At 34.3% G+C, this 22,880-nt stretch overlaps 1 protein-coding gene across 1 annotated transcript in view; it reads left to right on the forward strand.

The window, feature by feature from the left end:
* BMPR2 (bone morphogenetic protein receptor type 2) overlaps positions 1-22,880 on the forward strand; it is a 188,245-nt gene that overhangs the window by 146,852 nt on the left and 18,513 nt on the right. Inside the window, exons 4-10 of the mRNA XM_061186550.1 lie at positions 3,867-3,977; positions 4,743-4,834; positions 6,891-7,121; positions 7,860-7,974; positions 12,965-13,125; positions 14,148-14,295; positions 18,451-18,587. Of these exons, the coding sequence (XP_061042533.1) occupies positions 3,867-3,977; positions 4,743-4,834; positions 6,891-7,121; positions 7,860-7,974; positions 12,965-13,125; positions 14,148-14,295; positions 18,451-18,587 (995 nt within the window). The remainder of the gene's footprint in view (positions 1-3,866; positions 3,978-4,742; positions 4,835-6,890; positions 7,122-7,859; positions 7,975-12,964; positions 13,126-14,147; positions 14,296-18,450; positions 18,588-22,880) is intronic.

The raw sequence follows: 22,880 nt of genomic DNA on the forward strand, positions 1-22,880 counted from the left end.
AAGACAAAAGAAGGTTGGGGTAGAGGTGAGGTGGAGACCACTTATGGGAATTTACCAGGCAAAGCAAAATAAACAAGGGTATAGTTGTTATGCAGATTTAAGTATAAGCTTTCTACAGTAAGTTTTAGTCTTCCTCTTCCCGGTACAGAGAGGGAGATACCTTCACAAATGGATATATCCCTTAGAAATGTAAATATCCCTTATAAAAGGATAACTTCTATTAGGTTTTCAGAGCTTCTCCAGTGTCTGCTGTTTCTTAAAAATAACCAGCTCAAGAAAATCCTTATGCCAAAGGGGCATATTTTGGGGTGTCATATTCTGTTCCCCTTCCCAGCCATAATAAAATAACATAACTAGTGGCTTGAACAACACAAATTTATTTTCTCACAGTCCTGAAGGCTAGAAGTTGGAGATTAGGGTTCCAGCATGATTGGGTTCTACTGAGGACTCTCCTGGGATTGCAGATGGCCTCCTTCTCACTGGTTCTTCACAGGGCAGAGAAAGAGAAAGCAAACACTCTCTTGTTTCTTCTTATAAGCACACTAATCCCACCCACTGTGAGGCCACTCTCATGGCCTCATCTAAACCTGTCTCCCAAAGGACCCATGTCCGAAAGTCATCACATTGGTAGTTAATGCTTCATCATATGACTTATAAGGGAACACAGTTCAGTCCATAGCACACACTAATGGAAGCTATTAATAATAAGAGAAATCGTGTGTTGGAGGTTAGTATATGAGAACTGTCAGAACTTTCTGCATAGTTTTTCTGTAAACCTAAACATCTCTAAATAATAAAGTCTATTAAAAATAATAAGAACAAGGCTAAAGATTATGAATTTCAATTTCAGAGAGATTTAAAAATAGATGACATTTTCTTTGATATTCACTGCCCAATAGAATGCTAAATATGACAAGAACAAGCCATGTCAAGTCAGCATTCACCGTGTTACACCTTTTGGTCTTTCTTTTCCTTCCTTCTGCCTTCCTTGAAACTCTCTACCTTACTTTAAATGTCACTATTTTCCACTATATCCTTGTTTCTTGTTTTGTCCTCCACTTTTCATCTCCTACCTTTTCTCTCTTTTTGACTTCAGTGGACCATAAAAATAAAATGTGAGCTTCCATAATAATGAATCTGTAATCTGATTGTCTTATACTATAGTTTAAAGCTTCATAGTTACCTTAAAAAAATACAAAGTGTCTGACAGTCAGTAATGATCTGACAGTCAATAAAGGGAAGATCAATAAGCACATAAAATAATTTGTGTATATCTTATTATAGTAGAGAATCTATAGATTATTTAGTTTGTGTGTGCATGTATCTGTGTTTTTTGTGTGTTGAAAATAATTTTTCTTTTGGGTTGGGCATATTCTAAAGTCAGGGTTTTTTTAAAGGTAAAATTCATATAACGTAGAAATAACCATGTTAAAGTGTGCCATCTAGTGTATTTACAGTGTTGTGCAACCTCTATCTAGTTTCAAAACATTTTCATCAATCCAAAAGGGAATTCTGTACCTGATAAGGAGTCACTGCAAATTTCCCCCTCACCCCAGTCCCTGGAAACTACTAATCTGCTTTCTGTCTCTCTGGATTTGTCTATTCTGGGTATTTCATTTAAATGGAATCATAGAATATGTGACCTTTTGTATATATCCATTATATGGATAAACCACATTTTGTTTATTCAATCATTAGTTTATGAACATTTGTGTTGTTTCTACTTTTGGCTATTGTGATTAGTGATGCCATGAACATTTCTGTAGAAGTTTTTGAACAGTTAATTTTAATTCTTTTTGGTATATGACTAGGAGTCGGATTGCTGGGTCTTATGGTAATGCTAGGTTTAGCTTTTTGAGGAACTTCCAAAATATTTTCTACTGTAGCTGCACCATTTACATTCCAACGATAATGTACAAGAGTTCTAATTTCTCTCCCCATTCTTGCCAATACTTTTTTCTTTTTTTAAATTATAGCCATCCTAGTGTATGTATGAAGTGATGTCTCACGGTAAAATGAGGTTTCCTCCTATAACTTATTCTATATGTTAAATTTATGTGCAATTATTAATATGTTAAAGTCTATTAAAATACAATAAATGTCCTGCAGATTAAGAGAGTATTATAGTGCTTCAACAGATCCTTCTATAGAAATATTGTTTTGCATTTTAATATTTAATTGTGCTTAATTTGAGACAAATACATTCATTTAGAACAGGAATGCCCGTCAGAGGAACTCTTTGCCATGCTGGCTTTTGAGTTTGCCATAGAGCCTTCTAGTTTGATAGAATACATAATGTCCAAAGTGAGAAAGATTTAAAACACAATATGCTTGATTTTGACAGAGTGCAAAGAATGATTAGATAAAGATATTAGCAGTCATTAAGCCCAGTATCTGGTCATTATTATCAAATACTTCATGAATACCTCCAGTTAAATGAATATGAACAGCTATCTCATAAGATAATTCATTCCTTTTTATTTTTTTTTAATTTTATTTTTGGCTGCGTTGGGTCTTCGTTGCTGCGCGCAGGCTTTCTTTGTTTGCGGATATGGGGAGCTACTCTTTGTTTTGGTCCGCGGGCTTCTCATGGGCGGTGGCTTCTCTTTGTTGCGGAGCACGGGCTCTAGGCGTGCCAGCTTCAGTAGTTGTGGTACGCGGGCTCAGTAGTTGTGGCTTGCGGGCTGTATAGCGCAGGCTCAGTAGTTGTGGCACACGGGCTTAGTTGCTCCGTGGCATGTGGGATCTTCCTGGACCAGGGCTCGAACCTGTGTCCCCTGCATTGGCAGACAGATTCTTAACCACTGTGCCACCAGGGAAGTCCCATTCATTCCATTTTAGACAGCTCTGTTTATAAACTTAAGTTCTTCTTTATGCTAGGTTAATAACTGCTGTCCTTGAACAGATACTAATTGGATCTTGTTATCCTCTCTAGCTACAGGTCCATTTTTCCACATGAAGACAGCTACCATATCCCCTCAAGTTTTCTCTTTTTCTACCTCTGACACTTCTAATTCTTTCTACCCATCACATTTCAGAGTTCTTATACCTTCACTGTTCTACTTGCTCTCTTCTGGATGTGCTCTAGTTTGTAGTCATCCATTCTAAATGGTATTTCTCTAGACATTATCTGATCCAAAGAATGGAACTAGCACATAAGATGGTTTGCATGCTCGTGATAGGCCTGTGATTTAGACATGTGTGTTCCCTTTCTGCAAGTGAATAAGCTTAGGCTCAGACAGGTAAAGGTATATTCCCAAGGTCATAGAATATGTGGAAGAATGGAGTTTTAAGTCCAGTTCAGGTTTAACTGTCTGCAAAGCTATACTCTTTTCATTAATAATCATAATACCAATATTGATATACATAACATTTATTGCATATGTAGAATATACTCAACACTGTACTAAGTACTTAGACTCTGACCTAAGCCTCACAGAAGACTTGTGAGGTAGAGATTACTATTTTTACAAATGAGAGAGTTGAAGATCAGAAAATTCTAATAATTTTCTAAAGGCCACTGAGAGACTAGTGTAGTCAAGATTTAAAACCAAATGTGATTCCAAAGATTATTCTCTTAAATATTATACTGTTCTGTCTATGCTGTTCCATGATATAGTTGATATTTCAATAATTAGGAGCACAACTACCAGGTGTTTCAGTGTTCTAGGTCTATATAAAATAATTCATATGATTAAAAATATACAATTTACAGTTATTACAAATTTATTATTAATTTTTCTTTCATTTCATTTGATGCAAAAACACTGCTGATTTGACTATATATTGATACAGCCTTTCTGTCAGTATTTAGCAAAATACCAAAAAGAAAGGGTGACTATATTTAAAAATTTGTTTTCTTTTAGGTCCACCTCATTCATTTAACCGAGATGAGACAATAATCATTGCTTTGGCATCAGTCTCTGTATTAGCTGTTTTGATAGTTGCCTTATGCTTTGGATACAGGATGCTGACAGGTAAAAATATAATTTTTTGTTTTGTTATTTATTAAACATATCATTTAATCAGAATTGATTTTATTTTAAAAAAATTCATCATGGTAAAAAACATCTCTGTGCTGTCGTAACCCCAGAGTCATCCTTCTCTCTTAAACTTTTTGTCCTAGTTTTTATGAAAGGTTTCACACATATACAAAATACCTATTACCCAGCTTCAATGATTATCACATCTGTATATCATCTATAGCCCCACTCACCACATGCTTCCATGCCACTGGATTATTTTGAAATAAATTGAAGGTATAAATTATCTGTAAATATTTTAGTATTATCTCTGAAATATAAAGACTTAAAATGTATATAACCACAATACCATTTTCACATCTAAAAATAACAGTAACTCCTAAGTATCATCAACTGTATAGTTGGTTCTAATAAACTTTAGATTTGACAAGCTTTTTAGGAAATCAGCACCCATTCTTTCATTTGAATAACTTTAATAAAACCTTCTTTAATGTTTCTGCATACTTCTTAGGGTTTTATACTGGCTGTGTTACTGGAACAATCTCCCAGAATTCAGCTTTTGTGTTATTCATTTTTCATCTTCATTTATAGATGATTCCTAGTTTAGTAAATAGTTTTATTCCCTTTGACGTTAGGCATAAGTCTTGCTGTCTGTTCTTCTGTAGGTCTTTTTTTAACTGTAATATATTTAAAAGTGTAATAAAGATTTTCATTTTAAGAGAACCACACATTAGCAGGTTCTTTTTCCTATTCCTCTAGGAGACCGTAAACAAGGTCTTCACAGTATGAACATGATGGAGGCAGCAGCATCAGAGCCCTCTCTTGACCTAGATAATCTGAAACTGTTGGAGGTAAGATTGCTTTCAGATTACGGACTGTTTTTTCTGCTCTCATAGTATATCTGAGACAGTGATTTCATTAACTTATTCATTTATTCAACAAGCATTTATTATCAATTTTGTGCCAAGGCCTATTCTAGGCACTGAGAGTGTTGGTGAACAATACAGATACATGAGGCTTATATTCTAGTGAGAGAGAGGCTACAAGAGGGTAAATAAATGAAAGTACAGTTGACCCTTGAACAACATGGTTTTGAACCGAATGGGTCCACTCATACACAGATTTTTTTTAATAGTAGATACTACAGTACTACACCATCCACAGTTGGTTGAATCTGTGGATGTAGAACCATGGACAGAGAGGAACCATGTATATATGAAGGGTCAACTATAAGCTATATGCGGATTTTGGACTATGTGGAGGGGTTGATGTCCCTAACCCTCATGTTGTTCAGAGGTCAACTGTATATTTCAAGTAGTAGTAAGTGCTATGGAGAAAAAAAAAGCAAATGAGATAAGAAAGTTATGGAAAAGGGGTTATTAAAGAAAGTATATTTAGAAAGGAGATGATCTTTGAATACAGACTTGAACAAGAGTATGGGAATAAAGACATATCAGATTCTGAGAAAATTGTGCTAGGCAAGCAATTCACAGTAGATGCTGAATAAATAATCCTTGTCTGTGTATATATTGTATATTGTATAGGTATGTACGAATATTATGTTTTGTATAGAATTAAATTTTCATTTGGTAATATCTCAGAACCCGTGTTAAAAGTCTTACCATGATGAATGTTTTTATGATCTTTATTAGGATAAATTAACTAAACCAGAGACTGCTAAATAATAGATCTGGTAGATTTGGTTATGTAAAACATTTTAAGAACCTTCCATTTGGGAGAAAAGTATAATAAAAGTTAAAAGCAAAATATAAAAAAGGTATTTCAACACATAAACAATTGATAAAGAGATGATAGAAATCAACATGAAATAAACAGTCCATTAAAAATAGACAAAAGAGATGAATTATCAATTCACAGAAGAAGTAAGTATGCCTAGTAAATGTATAATAAGATTTCCAATTTACTAAACTGGAAAAAATACTAATTAAAACCATTAGGATTTTATCCTGGACTGAGTAAAAGAAACACTCCCAAACATTGCTGATTTAACTTTATATTGATACAACCTTTCTAAAGGGCAGTCTATCTGTTTGTTAAAATTTAAATTAGAAATAGTGAATGAAATATAACAAATATCCTTAAATGGTAAATCCCTAACCTTTTTTCAGTAAAAAGTCAGAGAATCCCAGAAGCCAAAAATGAAGAGAACAGTTGCATCTTGCTGGGGTTTTTTTGAGTTATTTTTTATTGTATTGTATTGTACTAGATATTGTGAATGTCATATTGCCGGAGACCCTGTGTTCTGTTAGGTTCTTCTAAAGTGTGTTCATTTCATTGTTTATTTTAGTAGGTGATTAACTTGGTTGGACATATTGCAAACTCATCTCTTGAGCTGAAGTTTAGTTACTTTTTATCTTTAGCTGGAGTCTGTCCCATGCATTAATTGGGTTTCCAACTCTCTGACTCTCCTTTTTGGGATTCTCCCTTCATTTTCCATGGTGTGGTTGCCCCAAATTCTGTCCCCTGCTTCCTGAGGCCAGAAAGATTTTCTATCACAGTTTTTGCTCCACTACGCAGTGCAGATTTCAGCCTGCTCACAGGCTTAAAGCTATAAAAATAAGTAGCTCACCCTGTGCCATTCCTTTCTTCCAAGTGTTGACTCCCCTCAGAACCTATCTACTTTTGTTCATTCTCCAGCATTTTTAGATTTCTTTTTAAAAATATTGTTCAGAGTTTATAGTTGTCATCTGAGGGAGGGCTGGGTCTGGTAGGAGTTTCTGAGCCATATAAGATGCCAAATTTATTATTTTCTTGACAATGGAGTTACTCAAACTAAGCAATAGAGACCTGGTTGCATACACATGGATTTATACTTTATTATTTAGTAAATTTGATTGTTAAGTTGTGATGAAATAATATCTTGCTTTCTTCAAAACAAATTTACAGCTGATTGGCCGGGGTCGATATGGAGCCGTATATAAAGGTTCCTTAGATGAACGTCCAGTTGCTGTAAAAGTGTTTTCCTTTGCAAACCGTCAGAATTTTATCAATGAGAAGAACATTTACAGAGTGCCTTTGATGGAACATGACAACATTGCTCGCTTTATAGTTGGAGATGAGAGAGTCACTGCAGATGGACGCATGGAGTATTTGCTTGTAATGGAGTATTATCCCAATGTAAGTTCTTCATAAAAAATATACTGACATTTATGTCAGTCAGATTTGTAGGAGGACGCCGGTTATGTAGAGTGTTCCTGGTTTGCAAACTGGTTATTAATGGTCTACAATGAGATAAGGATTTTACTCTAGAATGTGAATGAAACTGTTTAGTCCTTACGCACTCACGTCACTGTGTCTCTGTCTCTGTCTGTCTCTCTCTCTGAGCAAGACTTTCTTGATGAAGGAAGCAGTGCTTTGATTGACATTTATTCTGATACATGCTTCTTATCCCAGACTGGTAATAAATAGTTTGTAGATGAGCACCTTGAGTAGCACTGACACATATATATTTACAAAAGCCTTCTGTTTTCTACTTGTAAAGCATAACAGTATAATTTATATTTGTACTGGTATAAGATACAGTGTAAAGAAAGAGTTGAAAATACTTTTTTTTCTGTCTTAAGTTGATAAATAAAAGAAGCGTTTAAAATGAAATAACCATACATAATTTTTAATATTGGAGAAATAAAAATTGATAATGTCTAAATTCTCTTTTCCATCCTCTCCTCCTCTCTACCTATAGAAATGTCTTTTCTTACTTCAAGATTCTGAAATGTTATAATTCATTAATTATATAATTCATCTCCTTTGAATCCTAACATATGCAAATTCTTTTTACAGCTGCTAACTTACCTCTTCGTGTTCAAGTAAAGTAATTCTACTTTTTTCCCCTTTTTACTTTTTCCCTCCATACAGGGATCTCTATGCAAGTATTTAAGTCTCCATACAAGTGACTGGGTAAGCTCTTGCCGTCTGGCTCATTCTGTGACTAGAGGACTGGCTTATCTTCATACAGAATTACCACGAGGAGGTAAGACAATGAATAGAAGATGCATGACAACCATGTGGGGCCAGAATTCACAAAGGGAAATTTTATTCATATCTTTAAAGTAAAAGTATATTTTATATTATAGCAGATGTATTATCAGCCAGTTGTTTACAAGATCTAGCGTGAGGAAATATATTTGAAATTTAACAAGAAGAATAAGAAAAAGAACTTCAATTCTCTAGAGGGGTCATAGATTCCATTACGATTTTGATTAAAGCTCTGAACACTCCCCCTGTAAAAATAGATGTATGGGCATACTTTAAAAAATACTGTTTTGATTGTAGGGGTTCTCAGATCCTTTGAAGTTCATCTATGGACCTAGGTTAAGAACCTCTTAGCTAGACTGTGTTGTATTTTCCTTGTATTTATTTTGCTTATTTAAATGAACTACAAATGTGTTATCACTTCTTTACACATGAATTCCATAGGTTGGTTGGTCTTTAGTGTAAAACCCAAATGTATCTTTTGATAAATCAGTGCTTCTCTTAGCTAGAATTAGGCTTGTTCAAATTTATCAGGGAGAAAAAAGTAACAGGTTTCAATGAGGATGGCATTTTTTTTTCTTTCTCATGTAAGAATCTGGAGAGAGACAGTCTAACGTTTTTTGGCAGCACCATAATATTATCAGGGCCCCAGGCTCCTCTATTTCTCCTCCATTACTCTTTATATGTGGCTTGTTTTCAAGGTCACCTCATTGTCCATCATGCTGTATGCTAATCAGCAGAGAAAAGGAAAGTAGAAGGAATTGCCTCCTTTTGCCTCCAGAAGTCCCACTCTTGTGCTTATGTTTTGTTTCCCAGAACTTAGTCCATGCTTTCCTACCACACTTAGCTGCAAGGGATGCTTTTGAATATAGCTTGTTTTTGTTTTTGTTTAGCTGGGTGCATTGCTGCCTCAAATAACACTGGGTTCTGTTACTAAATAGGAAGAGGAGAACGCATGGTGAGGAGTCAGGCTTCGCCAGTGTGTCAGTACCATGTGGTTATGTTCCTTGCCATAACAACAATTTATATTCAGCCTTTATGTACATTTTTGCTAGTTTTTCAAATCATCTTTTTAATATATTTGCTTTTTCACTTTGTTTGAATATACACCTCACATCACAGGCATCTCTAAATTAGCTTTGCTGTGAAAATCCGTCTTTGCATTTTCATCCCTTACAGCAATTTTCTTGTCATGCATTGTTTTTTCAGTTGAAGAGAATATTTAATTAAACAATTTCTTAGATCTTTGTTCCATTGTATGATAGCATGGATCATCTTTTCTATCTGCTGCTTCATATATAAATAATTTCTTCTGAATAATTTATCAGTTCATTTATCTTGACATCTTGCTTTTCCTGAATACAGAATTGACCAATGTTATTGCCTGTGTCAGCAACTTGATGCACTTACTTTAGTGCTTTAGCTCATTAACCATTTGTACTGTGTTTCCTTATTCTTAAATATTATAACTCCTTTAAAGAGCTGGCTTAGCACAGAGCTTAAAGTACCATCCTAATCCCCCTTTTCAAGGTTTGCATGATTCAGTAAGGTTTCTAGTCAAACATTGGCTGAAAAGAATGATTGCCATCAAATATGAGTTTTATTTAAACACAGATATTATTCTAAAACATTACCTAATATTATCACTAAATAGTTAACATTTTTTAAAAATGCGTATCTATGTGCTACTGTAAAAAACATACGTATAATAGCTATTTTTTTGGTTTAACCTAATTATTTAAAAAATATTCCATACCTCACACCAGTCAGAATGGCCCTCATCAAAAAGTCTGCAAGTAATAAATGCTGGAGAGGGTGTGAAGAAAAAGGAACCCTCCTACACTGCTGGTAGGAATGTAAATTGGAACAGCCACTATGGAGAACAGTATGTAGGTTCCTTAAAAAACTAAAAATAGAGGTACCATATGATCCAGCAATCTCACTCCTGGGCACATATTTGCAGCACTATTTACAATAGCCAAGCAACAGATGCCCATCGACAGATGAATGGATAAAGAAGATGTGGTATATATATATATATATATATATATATATATATATATATATAAAGGGAATATTACTCAGCCATAATATAATGCCATTTACAGCAACATGGATGGACCTAGAGATTATCATACTAAGTGAAGTAAGCCAGAGAAAGACAAATATCATATATCACTTATATGTAGAATTTGAAAAAAAAAAAAGATACAAATGAACTTATTTACAAAACAGAAATAGACCCACAGACATAGAAAACAAACATATAGTTACCAAAGGGGAAGGGGGAGAGGGATAAATCAGGAGGATGGAATTAACATATACACTACTATATATAAAATAGGTAACCAACAAGGACCTACTGTATAGCACAGGGAGCTATACTCAATATTTCGTAATAACCTATAAGGGAAAATTATCTGAAAAAGAATGTGTGTGTGTGTGTGTGTATAACTGAATCACTGCTGTGCACCTGAAACTAACATGACATTGTAAATGACTATATTTCAATAATAAATAAATATTCCAACTATACTGTACTATTTCAAAATATTTAAAGTGGCATTTCACTTTTTTTCAGAGAACTCTATTCTTCCCGGTATCTTCAGATATAACTTTGCTGTTTGGCATACAAATTTTGTAGTAAGGAATAATACTATTATTATTTATTCAGCTATTTTTTACTTCAGGGAAAGTAGGAGTTGAACCTGTTTATTTGTAATTGGTTCTCCCTATGAATTTTTTTCCTAATGATAATGTCAGTGTAGCATTATCATGGAAAAAAGTCTAGCAAAGAAAGAACATATATAGATCACTTAAATCTATAACCAGAAAATTACTATTAACTAGTTTATGTACATCTTTCCAGGTCCTTTGCTGTGTGTGTGTTTGTGTAAATGTCCACAGAGAGACTATTTTGTGTTCAGGTTTTATTTTTTAACATAATTAAAATAATATTGTGTCCCACTTTGCTTTAAGAAATTTGCCAAGTGTGCTACTGCCCAGGGCAAAATCATTACATGCTCTGCCCCCCTTTCTACAAACCACAACCCCTTCCCCAGTAAAAAAAATTAAAATGAATATTGAGGGGAACTTTAAGGGGAAAAGAAGTCTCAAAAAGGTGGTCTATAGTTCCACCCTCTGCATTGGTGATGAATCCTCTCGTCTCTTCCTTTTTCTTTTTTTCTTTTTCCTTATTTCCTCCCTCGCTTCCTTCCTCCTTTGCTTCCTCCCTCTTCTCTTTTCTTTTCATTTCTTTTGTTTCCTTTTTTAATAGTAGCAGAAAGTATTACCCTGTTTTCCCCTCTGGCTGGCTGGCTGACTGACTCATTGCACATTCTTCACATTATTAACCTGGTTTCCCTTATGTGTGAGATATTTTAGTTTAAGTATTGCTCTGGTGTTAGTATACAAACATTTTCCAGTGTCTCTATAAATTTTCTTATATAAATATCAGCTCGAGATTATACCACATATACTTATGTTGTGGTTTTATCCAGAGTAAGAAATGTAGCTCTGTTAGGGGTTGAATGAGCCATGTTAGTACATACTTGGGAAGGCTGGACCGGGAAGAGGAGCAAATGAGATAGAAGTCAGTTTTTAGAAAAAGAAACCTGGTAACTGCTATTTTTCTTCTAGTTGTGCTATTGCCTCCCCCCTGCCTCAATATCAAAGGAATCATTATCTTCTGTCTTTGGTTTCACTGTTGGTGAAATTGAAGTCTAATACATGTTAATGAGAGTAATAAATGTAAATACTGAGTCTTTTTGTGCCTAAATGTAAACACTCTCAACTTATCATTGACTTTGTTCTGATTGCTCTATTTCTTTGTATACCTGAGGAGTTATTTTAAATTTTGGGAATGGTACTATAGAATTTTTTTCTTTTCAAGAGCTACGGTTTTATTTCAATATAAGATTTATATAAGGTTTTCTTTTTTAAAAATTTTATGGGAGTATAGTTGATTTACAATGTTGTGTTAACTTCTCCTATATAACAAAGTGACTCAGCTATACATATATATATTCTTTTTCATACTCTTTTCCATTATGGTTTATCACAGGATATTGAATATAGTTCCCTGTGCTATACAGTAGGACCTTGTTGTTTTTCCATCCTATATATAATAGTTTGCATCTACTAATCCCAAACTCTCAATCCGTTCCTCCCCCTCCCCCCCCCCACAGGTTTTCTTATAAAGAGGAAAAGAATTATGATTTTAGTTAGGGGCTTAGGTTGGATATATTCTTTCACTCAGCAAGCATTTACTATGTGCCATGCCTTTTGAATTCAGGCAAAACATGTTCTTTCTCTGCCTACATGGAACATGTAGTCTTCTGATAAACAAGTAATAGAATGAGTATAATAGTGTTTTGTTTCTTTGTAAAATCATAAAACAGCTACCAGTCCATTGCAAAACTGTTTCTAGTTTGATTTGAAGAATTGTGGTGGGCTTAGATACATGGCTAAGCCTCAGGACAAAACTGGGATTTTCTGTCATAGGTTTGATTTGTTAAGCTGTAAGAGAATACTATAAAATACATATACCAATTTTGGAGCCATGTCAGTTTTTCAGTGATAATTGTTTTAGATAAGTTGACTTTTTATTGTTTTTTATGCCAGATATTCCTTTCTCTATTGCCTCCTTTTGCTACTCTAAAAATGAAAAGGAAAAAAAAAAGTACATGTTAAAATTAGAAGCAACAGCCTCTTGGCTATTAATTGCAGCTGAATGTTTATGTAGCTGAATGTTTAGAGCTTAATTAATTATAGTTCCAACAGGAGTTATGTTGTGAAATATACCGAAAATAGTGGGGATTGTGAGTTGAAATTTTGATTTCTTATGTCCTTTTTTGCTATTGGAAAATAAATGGGCAGAAAAATAACACTATCTTCTATGTTTATATAGCCCCTATTACCTTCATGCTCATTTCATGTCCAGTAGTGCTATTTAAGCATTAATAAATATTTGAAAATTATCCAAACAGATCACTATAAACCTGCAATTTCCCATCGAGATTTAAATAGCAGAAATGTTCTGGTGAAAAATGATGGAACCTGTGTTATTAGTGACTTTGGGTTGTCCATGAAGCTGACTGGAAATAGACTGGTGCGCCCAGGGGAGGAAGATAATGCAGCCATAAGTGAGGTGAGTGTATACAAAAGGTATCACAGTGACATATTTTCAAAACATAATAAATTGCATTTAAAAATCCACTAACTACTCAGGACAGTTATCCTTATCCAAGTGTAGCATATTAGGAATTACAAAATTAAGATATACAGAAGACATTGCATGAAGTTCATCAATTCGTTGTGGAAATCACTGCCATTCCAACTCATTTTTGTCAATATTAGTAGGAATGCTGTTGAATAGGATGAATATATCACAGTTTAATTATTTAAAAAGGGTATTTTTTTTGAAAGAAAAAATTGCTAAGGTGAATTTTGTTAAAATTAAAAACTTCTGCTCTGCGAAAGACAGTATTAAGAGAATGAAAAAAACAAGCCATAGACTGGGAGAAAATATTTGAAAAACACATATCTGATAAAGGACTTGTATCCAGAATATAAAAGAACTCTTAAAACTCAACAGTAAGAAGACAAACAAGCCAATTAAAAAACAGAAGATCTGAACAGACACCTTACCGGAGAAGATATACAGATGGCAAATAGGCATATAAAAGTTACTCAACACCATTCCTCATTAGAGAACTGCAAATCCAAACAAGATTCCATTACATTCAAATGGTTAAAAAAAAAACCAAACAGTAATATCAAATGCCGGTGAAGATGTGGAGCAACAGCAACTCATTCATTGTTTGTGGGAATGCAAAAGGGTATAGCCACTTTGGAAGACATAGTCTTCCAGCAATCACACTCCTATATATTTACCCAATTGAGTTGACAGTTTATATTCACACAGAAACCTGTACATAAACGTTTTAGCAGCTTTATTCATAATTGCCAAAAACTGGAAGCAACCAAGATGTCCTAAAATGGGTATTTTATTTATTAAAAATTTGGTATAGAAAGGTTCAGTGACATGCTTAGGTTCAAATAACATTGACATGTTGTTGACCTGAAATTTATGTATAACTTCTGGTCTAATGTATGCCCTTCAGAATATGCTACATTCTTTTTCTGAAATACATCACTCTAATTTATCAGGTTGGCACAATCAGATATATGGCACCAGAAGTTCTAGAAGGAGCTGTGAACCTGAGGGACTGTGAATCAGCTTTGAAACAAGTAGATATGTATGCACTTGGACTAATTTATTGGGAGATATTTATGAGATGTACAGACCTCTTCCCAGGTAAGGGAACTGCTGTCAAAAATTGATGTATGTTTTGAAGTGAAGCAGTTATATTTTTTTCTACCTATATTAAATAAGTCAACTTCGACGTGTTTGACTTTCATTTAAACCTTTAGCTCATTGCCATCTAGTGTTCAGAAACATTACTAGCAGAAGGATGTGAATCAGGAAAAACTTTTTAGAAAGGACTCCAGGTTTGCATCTGAGTGTAATTTAATTAATTGCTCATAATAGCTTATCTGTGTTCAGGATGGTCTCTGATTGCTTTAGCAGTCATTGTTTTCTTTACACAACCTCTGAGTATTTGAGAAGCTGCACTTAACAGTGTTTCCTGAATTGACCCAATAAGGAATTAGAAGTAATGAATTATCCATTGGAACACTTTTTTCTTCCTTTCTTTTTCTCATTCTCCTTTTCTTCCTTTTTAAAAAACTTCTCCCTTGTCATCATGCCTTCCTGCCTACCTTCCTTCCTTTCATGAAAGAACACTCATTTAATGTGAATGCTTATTTGAGGCTTACTTGAAATAGCCAAATAATTGTATATTTTTTTTCCTTTTGTTAAGATTACATCACTGTCATTGTGATATAAAAATTTAAAGTAATTACCAATATGTGCACTGCACCCTTATAGGTGGTGTACAAAATGACTTGACATAAATGGTCTTTATGTTATAAGAATAACCACATTAAAAGCATAAGAAAAGGATATACAGTCAGTTAAACCAGCATTGGACAAATTTATGAAATGGAGCTATTTAATAAAAACAGATTAGTAGTGGGGTTGAATTTTTTTGCTTTAAAAACAGTAAGCATGTAACAATAGTTTAATTTTAAAATATAATGAAATAAATTAATAATTTATTATATTACCTACACATCAATCAGTTATTATTTAGAAGTATATTTTCCAGTTAATTGGAAGTACGGAGTACTCAAAGTGTTTTTCTGGAAATAGCAGTGATTGCAGTAGTATCACATATTATTGGAACCATGGAGCTTTTAATTTCTATTATTGGAACTTTGGCCACATATTTTTTAAAAATCCTAATCCAGAATTTCTGGTTTTTAGAAGCATGTCTGACTGAAATGATTCTTGTATCAGCTTTAGTTAGTACATTGCTATCAGCAACATTTTTTGAACAATTACTGATTCAAAGAATATCTGTTGCTTTTGGACTGATAAATAATAAAATGCAATATCAGATGTTTGAAAAATAAAAGACAATTAAATCTTGTTTGAAAAATATTATTATAATAGAAATATAGGATGAATTGAAATAGTACTAGAAAGAGTTTAAAAAGGAAAAAGAAATTGGGGGTTACTTTTAAATGTATACAGAATTTCAGTTTAGGAAGATGGAAAAAGTTCTGGAGATGGATGCACAACATTGTGAATGCACCTAGTGCCACAGAACTGTACACTCAGAAATGGTTAAAATGGTAAATTTTATGTTTTGTACATTTAACCAAAATTTAAAATAAAAGTAAAGGAAAAAGAAGAGAGTTGCATTAAGATACCCTGCAATCTTGGGTATGGAAATGGGGAGGAAGAGGCATATGTGAGACAAAATGTAGAAAAGGAAGCTGTGGTTCTGGTTAGCTATTGGAAGACAGTCTAGGGAATTGAGAAATATTGAGAGGTCTGAGAAGTAGGGTGGCAGCCAGGAGCTTAGGAAAAAGTACTGGTTTACATTGGAAAGATGAGTTAATTGTGGGAACTTTTGGGTTGGGGTATTGATAGACAACTGAAAAAATTGTTACTGAAGAACTTAAAAGAATGAAGAATTTAAGATTAAAATGATTATTTGGGAATTACCTACATAGAGATGGTAATTGAGAATTTATAAGTGGATGCAGTCCCCTAAAAGAATAAATGAAGAGAGAGAAACATTGGTGAGTAAAGACTGAATATTTGGTGACCTCCCCCTCCCCCGTCATAGGAAGACAAATGGACAGTGAGGAAACTGAGAAATCTTAGTATTTTGGAAGTCAATGTTAGAAAGTATTAAGAACCAATATTAGTAGAAACGTATGTAATTGAAAGGTCAAAAGGAAGCGGAACTGAGGAATGATCTTGGAATTTGAATAGGAGGAGGTCATTGGTATTCTTAGAGGAGTTTCTGTGGAATAAAGAAGACAGAAATATTACAGGGTGTAGGAGGAAAAGAGTGCTAAAAAAGCACAGGCAGAGGATACAGGGTGCTCCTAAAATTTTTAACAGTGAAATGGGGTGTAAATTGAAAAAAAGTTTTCCACAAACTTATGAATAAGCCTAAAGAATAGCATATATTAGTGGAAAAATTCTTATAAAATATTTTTTAAACTTCTATAATAGAACTCCAAGTGCAGGACATGCTTTTATTATTATTCCATTTTATTGAATGGAAACAGTTTGTTATGAAGGCTGCCTCTCTCTGTAAAATATTAACAATATAAATGAATTAGGATCTATATTACAAAGGAAGAGCAGGAAGGAAAGGCAGGAAGGAAGAAAAAAAGAAGGCAAGAGAAAGAAAAAGGAGGAAGAGAATAAACATAATTTAAGAAGGGGATTAAAACGTTCCTAACTGCTTAGAGACATAATTAACAAGTAACAGATGAGAACCATGAAGATTTAGTAGAAATTTGATAATTCTTAATGTCATTCCATTCCCAAAACAAGATTGTGCATCAGTTTTATTTAGCAAGTTTTCTAATTATAATTTACACCCAATTAAAACTAATAAGTAAAATTGTATTAAATATTTATTCTACTGAAGAGCATTTGAGGAAAAAATAACACTTGGAAGGTATGTATGTGTGTTGTGTGTATGTCTCAGAAAGACAAAAGAGATATATTAGTAAGTATCTTACAGTTCACAGATGGTATGGGTTGAGGGTTTATCATATGAGATTTCATGAAAGAAAGTGATACACTAACTGGCGGGATGAAATACTTTAGTTTTGTCTTTCAAGTTCAGTGTTGATGGTTATTGATCAAAAATAAGTATCTGCTTAAATCTTTATAGAATATGTGAAAATACCATTTGTATTTATAGATAGTGCAATATTCCAAAAACTTTGGGCTATGCTACATAAATTATAGAATTACTCTTTGTAAATCTTTTTTAATATTGGTGGAGGGCAAGTGTATAGGTGGTGGTTTTTTTTGAATATTCAAATTGAAGCATAAAACTTCAATTACATGCTTTGTAATGTACTTTCTATCTGGGTCATTATAAATTTTGTATTGTCTCCACGTGAGTGAGATAAGGAAGGCAGACATTTCCATTTTGCTGACAGGAAAACTGAAACACAGAATAGTTAAACGGCTTTTCCTAGATAGAGATGAAGCCAAGATTAGAACCTAAATGCCTTACCTCCTTCCTGGTATTCTTTCTTCTAATTTATCTTGTCATTTTAATGGTATTGGGGGAGGGACAAGGAGGCAGGAAGAGTCTATTTCTCTTGTGTTCTTTGCCAAGATTTTGACTAAACGATTGGTTTTCTAAATGTTGGTCCCAGAGGTCTTCTGGGTGGCTCAATATGTTAATTAAGTTTAATTTGACAACATTTTGTAAAAATCGTAAGTCTTTTATCACAAGCTGCTGATTGTGCATATTGGTGATGAATAAGGTTATTAAACAGTGGTAGAATACTTAATGATATTTCAAAATCCTTGATCTAGATACTACTTATTAAGGGGAAAAATCAGTTTATTGATTTTTTGTCAAATGGTCATTATCATAAAAATTTTTGTGACATATGAAAAATCTGGCTAGACTATAATAGAGTCAGTGATGTAATGAGACATGACTGTACCACCCACCCACTTACATTTAGTTCTACAGACATGTTTGTTGTACTAGATCTTGGACTTTCTCCTCATAGTCACCACCCTCAATCCCTGTATGGGATAAGAATTCAGTTTTAAGTGTTAAACCTCATGTATATAATAATGTCCACCCCCACCCCCAAATTCACTAATACTAGAAACCATTTAAAAATAGCTGCCCATCATTGTAACTACCATCTAATTTATAACAAACATTTAATTTATCAAACAAAGACTATTCTAAATAGAGCTTTTACTAATAGTGCATAAAACCCACAACAGGGTCTCTTTATAATTATAAATTTTACTCTTATCTTTTTTTAAAAAAAAAAAACACAGGTGAATCTGTACCAGAATACCAGATGGCTTTTCAGACAGAGGTTGGAAACCATCCCACTTTTGAAGATATGCAGGTTCTGGTGTCTAGGGAAAAACAGAGACCCAAGTTCCCAGAAGCTTGGAAAGAAAATAGCCTGGTAAGGAAAAACTAAATTATTGAAAAAGAGGACTTATGATGAAGATGTTCAAATGTTGCTTGAAGCAAAAATAGATTGTTAATAATGGTAATAGTTTTTAGAGTTGTCTAATGCCAGAAATCCAACTTACTTGATTTGTATGCTATTATATATTTTCAAAGAGGGACTAACTGTCCAACTTACTTGATTTGTATGCTATTATATATTTTCAAAGACGGACTAACTGTTGTGTCTGAAGTTTGCTACATTGGGTAACAGCTAGAATAATTAACATGATAATATTTTAAATATTATTGAAATTCCATTCCATTTATCCTCTTGAGAGTGGTACCAAAAATGTTAATTAGTGCAGACTTACATATTCAAGGACTAATAGAAATTTAAACTGCACCGAAAAGAAACCAAGGTACGGCATATAAATTCTGCTTATTAAAAATGCAGTTCACAACGCTGAAATATTTTCAGAGGCTCCTGCCATTTCAGTAAATTGTTGCTACAACGCTAAAAACATCTTACAAACATTTGCATACAAGACATACATCCACACACTCTTTCTCATTTTTTTTTAACATGAGTAGGATCATCCACTATCATTTCTGAAGCTTATTTTTTCACTTAGTTTTTCATGTCAGTACATATATAGATGTACCGCTTTCTGTCCATTTGATCAGCATTCCATTATATGTAATAATTATTGAATTGCCCTCTTATTAATGACAGTACCCTGTATTTCTTATTTTAAACAACTATGTTTTTAATTTAATTTATTTTTGTATACAACAGGTTCTTATTATTATCCATTTTATACATATTAGTGTATACATGTCAATCCCAATCTCCCAATTCATCACACCACCCCACTACCACCACCACCACCACCACCACCACCACCACCACCACTTTTCCCCCTTGATATCCATACGTTTGTTCTCTACATCCGTGACTCAATTTCTGCCCTGCAAACCGGTTCATCTGTACCATTTTTCTAGGTTCCACATATATGTGTTAATATACGGTATTTGTTTCTCTCTTTCTGACTTACTTCACTCTGTATGACAGTCTCTAGATCCATCCACGTCTCAACAAATGACCCAATTTCGTTCCCTTTTATGGCTGAGTAATATTCCATTGTATATATGTGCCACATCTTCTTTATCCATTCGTCTGTCGATGGGCATTTAGGTTGCTTCCATGACCTGACTATTGTAAATAGTGCTGCAATGAACATTGGGGTGCATGTGTCTTTTTGAATTATGGTTTTCTCTGGGTATATGCCCAGTAGTGGGATTGCTGGGTCATATGGTAATTCTATTTTTAGTTTTTTAAGGACCCTCCATACTGTTCTCCATATTGGCTGTTATCAATGTACATTCCCACCAACAGTACAAGAGGGTTCCCTTTTCTCCACACCCTCTCCAGCATTTGTTGTTTGTAGATTTTCTGATGATGCTCATTCTAACTGGTGTGAGGTGATACATCACTGTAGTTTTGATTTGCATTTCTCTAATAATTAGTGATGTTGAGCAGCTTTTCATGTGCTTCTTGGCCATCTTATGTCTTCTTTGGAGAAATGTCTATATAGGTCTTCTGCCCATTTTTGGATTGGGTTGTTTGTTTTTTTAATATTGAGCTGCATGAGGTGTTTATATATTTTAGAGATTAATCCTTTGTCCATTGATTCGTTTGCAAATATTTTCTCCCATTCTAAGCGTTGCCTTTTTGTCTTGTTTATGGTTTCCTTAGCTGTGCAAAAGCTTTTAAGTTTCATTAGGTCCCATTTGTTTAGTTTTCTTTTTATTTCCATTATTCTAGGAAGTGGATCAAAAAAGATCTTGCTGTGATTTATGTCAAAGAGTGTTCTTCCAATGTTTTCCTCTAAGAGTTTTATAGTGTCTGGTCTTACTTTTAGGTCTCTAATCCATTTTGAGTTTATTTTTGTGTATGGTGTTAGGGAGTGTTCTAATTTCATTCCTTTACACGTAGCTGTCCAGTTTTCCCAGCACCACTTATTGAAGAGACTGTCTTTTCTGCATTGTATATCCTTGCCTCCTTTGTCATAGATTAGTTGACCATAGGTGCGTGGGTTTATCTCTGGGCTTTCTATCCTGTTCCATTGATCTATATTTCTGTTTTTGTGCCAGTACCATATTGTCTTGATTACTGAAGCTTTGTAGTATAGTCTGAAGTCAGGGAGGAATCTGCTTTGGCTATTCGGGGTCTTTTGTGTCTCCATACAAATTTTAAGATTTTTTGTTCTAGTTCTGTAAAAAAGGCCATTGGTAATTTGATAGGGATTGCGTTGAATCTGTAGATTGCTTTGCGTACTATAGTCATTTTCACAAGATCTCTCCATCTGTTGGTATCATCTTTAATTTCTTTCAACAGTGTCTTATAGTTTTCTGCATACAGGTCTTTTGTCTCCCTAGGTAGGTTTATTCCTAGGTATTTTATTCTTTTTGTTGCAATGGTAAATGGAAGTGTTTCCTTAATTTCTTTCAGATTTTTCATCATTAGTGTAAAGGAATGCAAGAGATTTCTGTGCATTAATTTTGTATCCTGCAACTTTACCAAATTCATTGATTAGCTCTAGTAGTTTTCTCATGGCATCTTTAGGATTCTCAATGTATAGTATCATGTCATCTGCAAACAGTGACAGTTTTACTTCTTCTTTTCCAATTTGGATTTCTTTTATTTCTTTTTCTTCTCTGATTGCCGAGGCTAGGACTTCCAAAACTATGTTGAATAATAGTGGTGAGAGTGGACATCCTTGTCTTGTTCCTGATCTTAGAGGAAATGCTTTCAGTTTTTCACCATTGAGAATGATGTTTGCTGTGGGTTTGTTGCATATGGCCTTTATTATGTTGAGGTAGGTTCCCTCTATGCCCACTTTCTGGAGAGTTTTTATCATAAATTGGTGTTGAATTTTGTCAAAAGCTTTTTCTGCATCTATTGAGATGGTCATACGGTTTTTTTTCTAAAGTGGGATTTTATCCCACTTCTTTTTTTAATTAATTTATTTATTTATTTATTTTTGGCTGCGTTGGGTCCTCGTGGCTGTGCGTGGGCTTTCTTATTTTAGTTGCAGTGAGCGGGGGCCACTCCTCACTGCCGTGCGCAGGCCCCTCACCGCGGTGGCCCCTGTCGTCACAGAGCACCGGCTCTAGAACGCAGGCTCAGCAGCCGTGGCGCACGGGCCCAGCTGCTCCGCAGCATGTGGGATCTTCCCAAACCAGGGCCCAAACCCGCGTCCCCTGCATTGGCAGGCGGATTCCCAACCACTGCACCACCAGAGAAGCCCATCATCATATGGTTTTTCTTCTTCAGTTTGTTAATGTGGTGTATCACATTGATTGATTTGCGTATATTGAAGAATCCTTGCATCCTTGGGATAAATCCCACTTGATCATGGTGTATGATCCTTTTAATGTGTTGTTGGATTCTGTTTGCTAGTATTTTGTTGAGGATTTTTGCATCCATATTCATCAGTGATATTGGTCTGTAATTTTCTTTTTTTGTATTATCCTTGTCTGGTTTTGGTATCAGGGTGATGGTGGCCTCATAGAATGAGTTTGGGAGTGTTCCTTCCTCTGCAGTTTTTTGGAAGATTTTGAGAAGGGTGGATGTTAGCTCTTCTCTAAATGTTTGATAGAATTCACCTGTGAAGCCATCTGGTCCTGGACTTTTGTTTGTTGGAAGATTTTTAATCACATTTTCAATTTCATTAGTTGTGATTGGTCTGTTCATATTTTCTATTTCTTCCTGGTTCAGTCTTGGAAGGCTATACCTTTCTAAGAATTTGTCCATTTGTTCCAGGTTGTCCATTTTACTGGCATAGAGTCACTTGTAGTAGTCTCTTAGGATGCTTTGTATTTGTGCAGTGTCTGTTGTAACTTCTCCTTTTTCATTTCTACTTTTATTGATTTGAGTCCTCTCCCTCTGTTTGTTGATGAGTGTGGCTAATGCTTTATCAATTTTGTTTATCTTCTCAAAGAACCAGCTTTTCGTTTTATTGATCTTTACTATTGTTTTCTTTGTTTGTATTTCATTTATTTCTGCTCTGATCTTTACGATTTCTTCTGCTAACTTTGGGTTTTGTTTCTTCTTTTTCTAGTTCCTTTAGGTGTAAGGTTAGATTGTTTATTTGTGATTTTTCTTGTTTCTTGAGGTAGGCTTCTATAGCTATAAACTTCCCTCTTAGAACTGCTTTTGCTGCATTCCATAGGTTTTGGATCGTCGTGTTTTCATTGTCATTTGTCTCTAGGTATTTTTTGATTTCCTGTTTGATTTCTTCAG

Source organism: Eubalaena glacialis, chromosome 1, assembly GCF_028564815.1.
Source record: "Eubalaena glacialis isolate mEubGla1 chromosome 1, mEubGla1.1.hap2.+ XY, whole genome shotgun sequence".
Lineage (NCBI taxonomy): Eukaryota > Metazoa > Chordata > Mammalia > Artiodactyla > Balaenidae > Eubalaena > Eubalaena glacialis.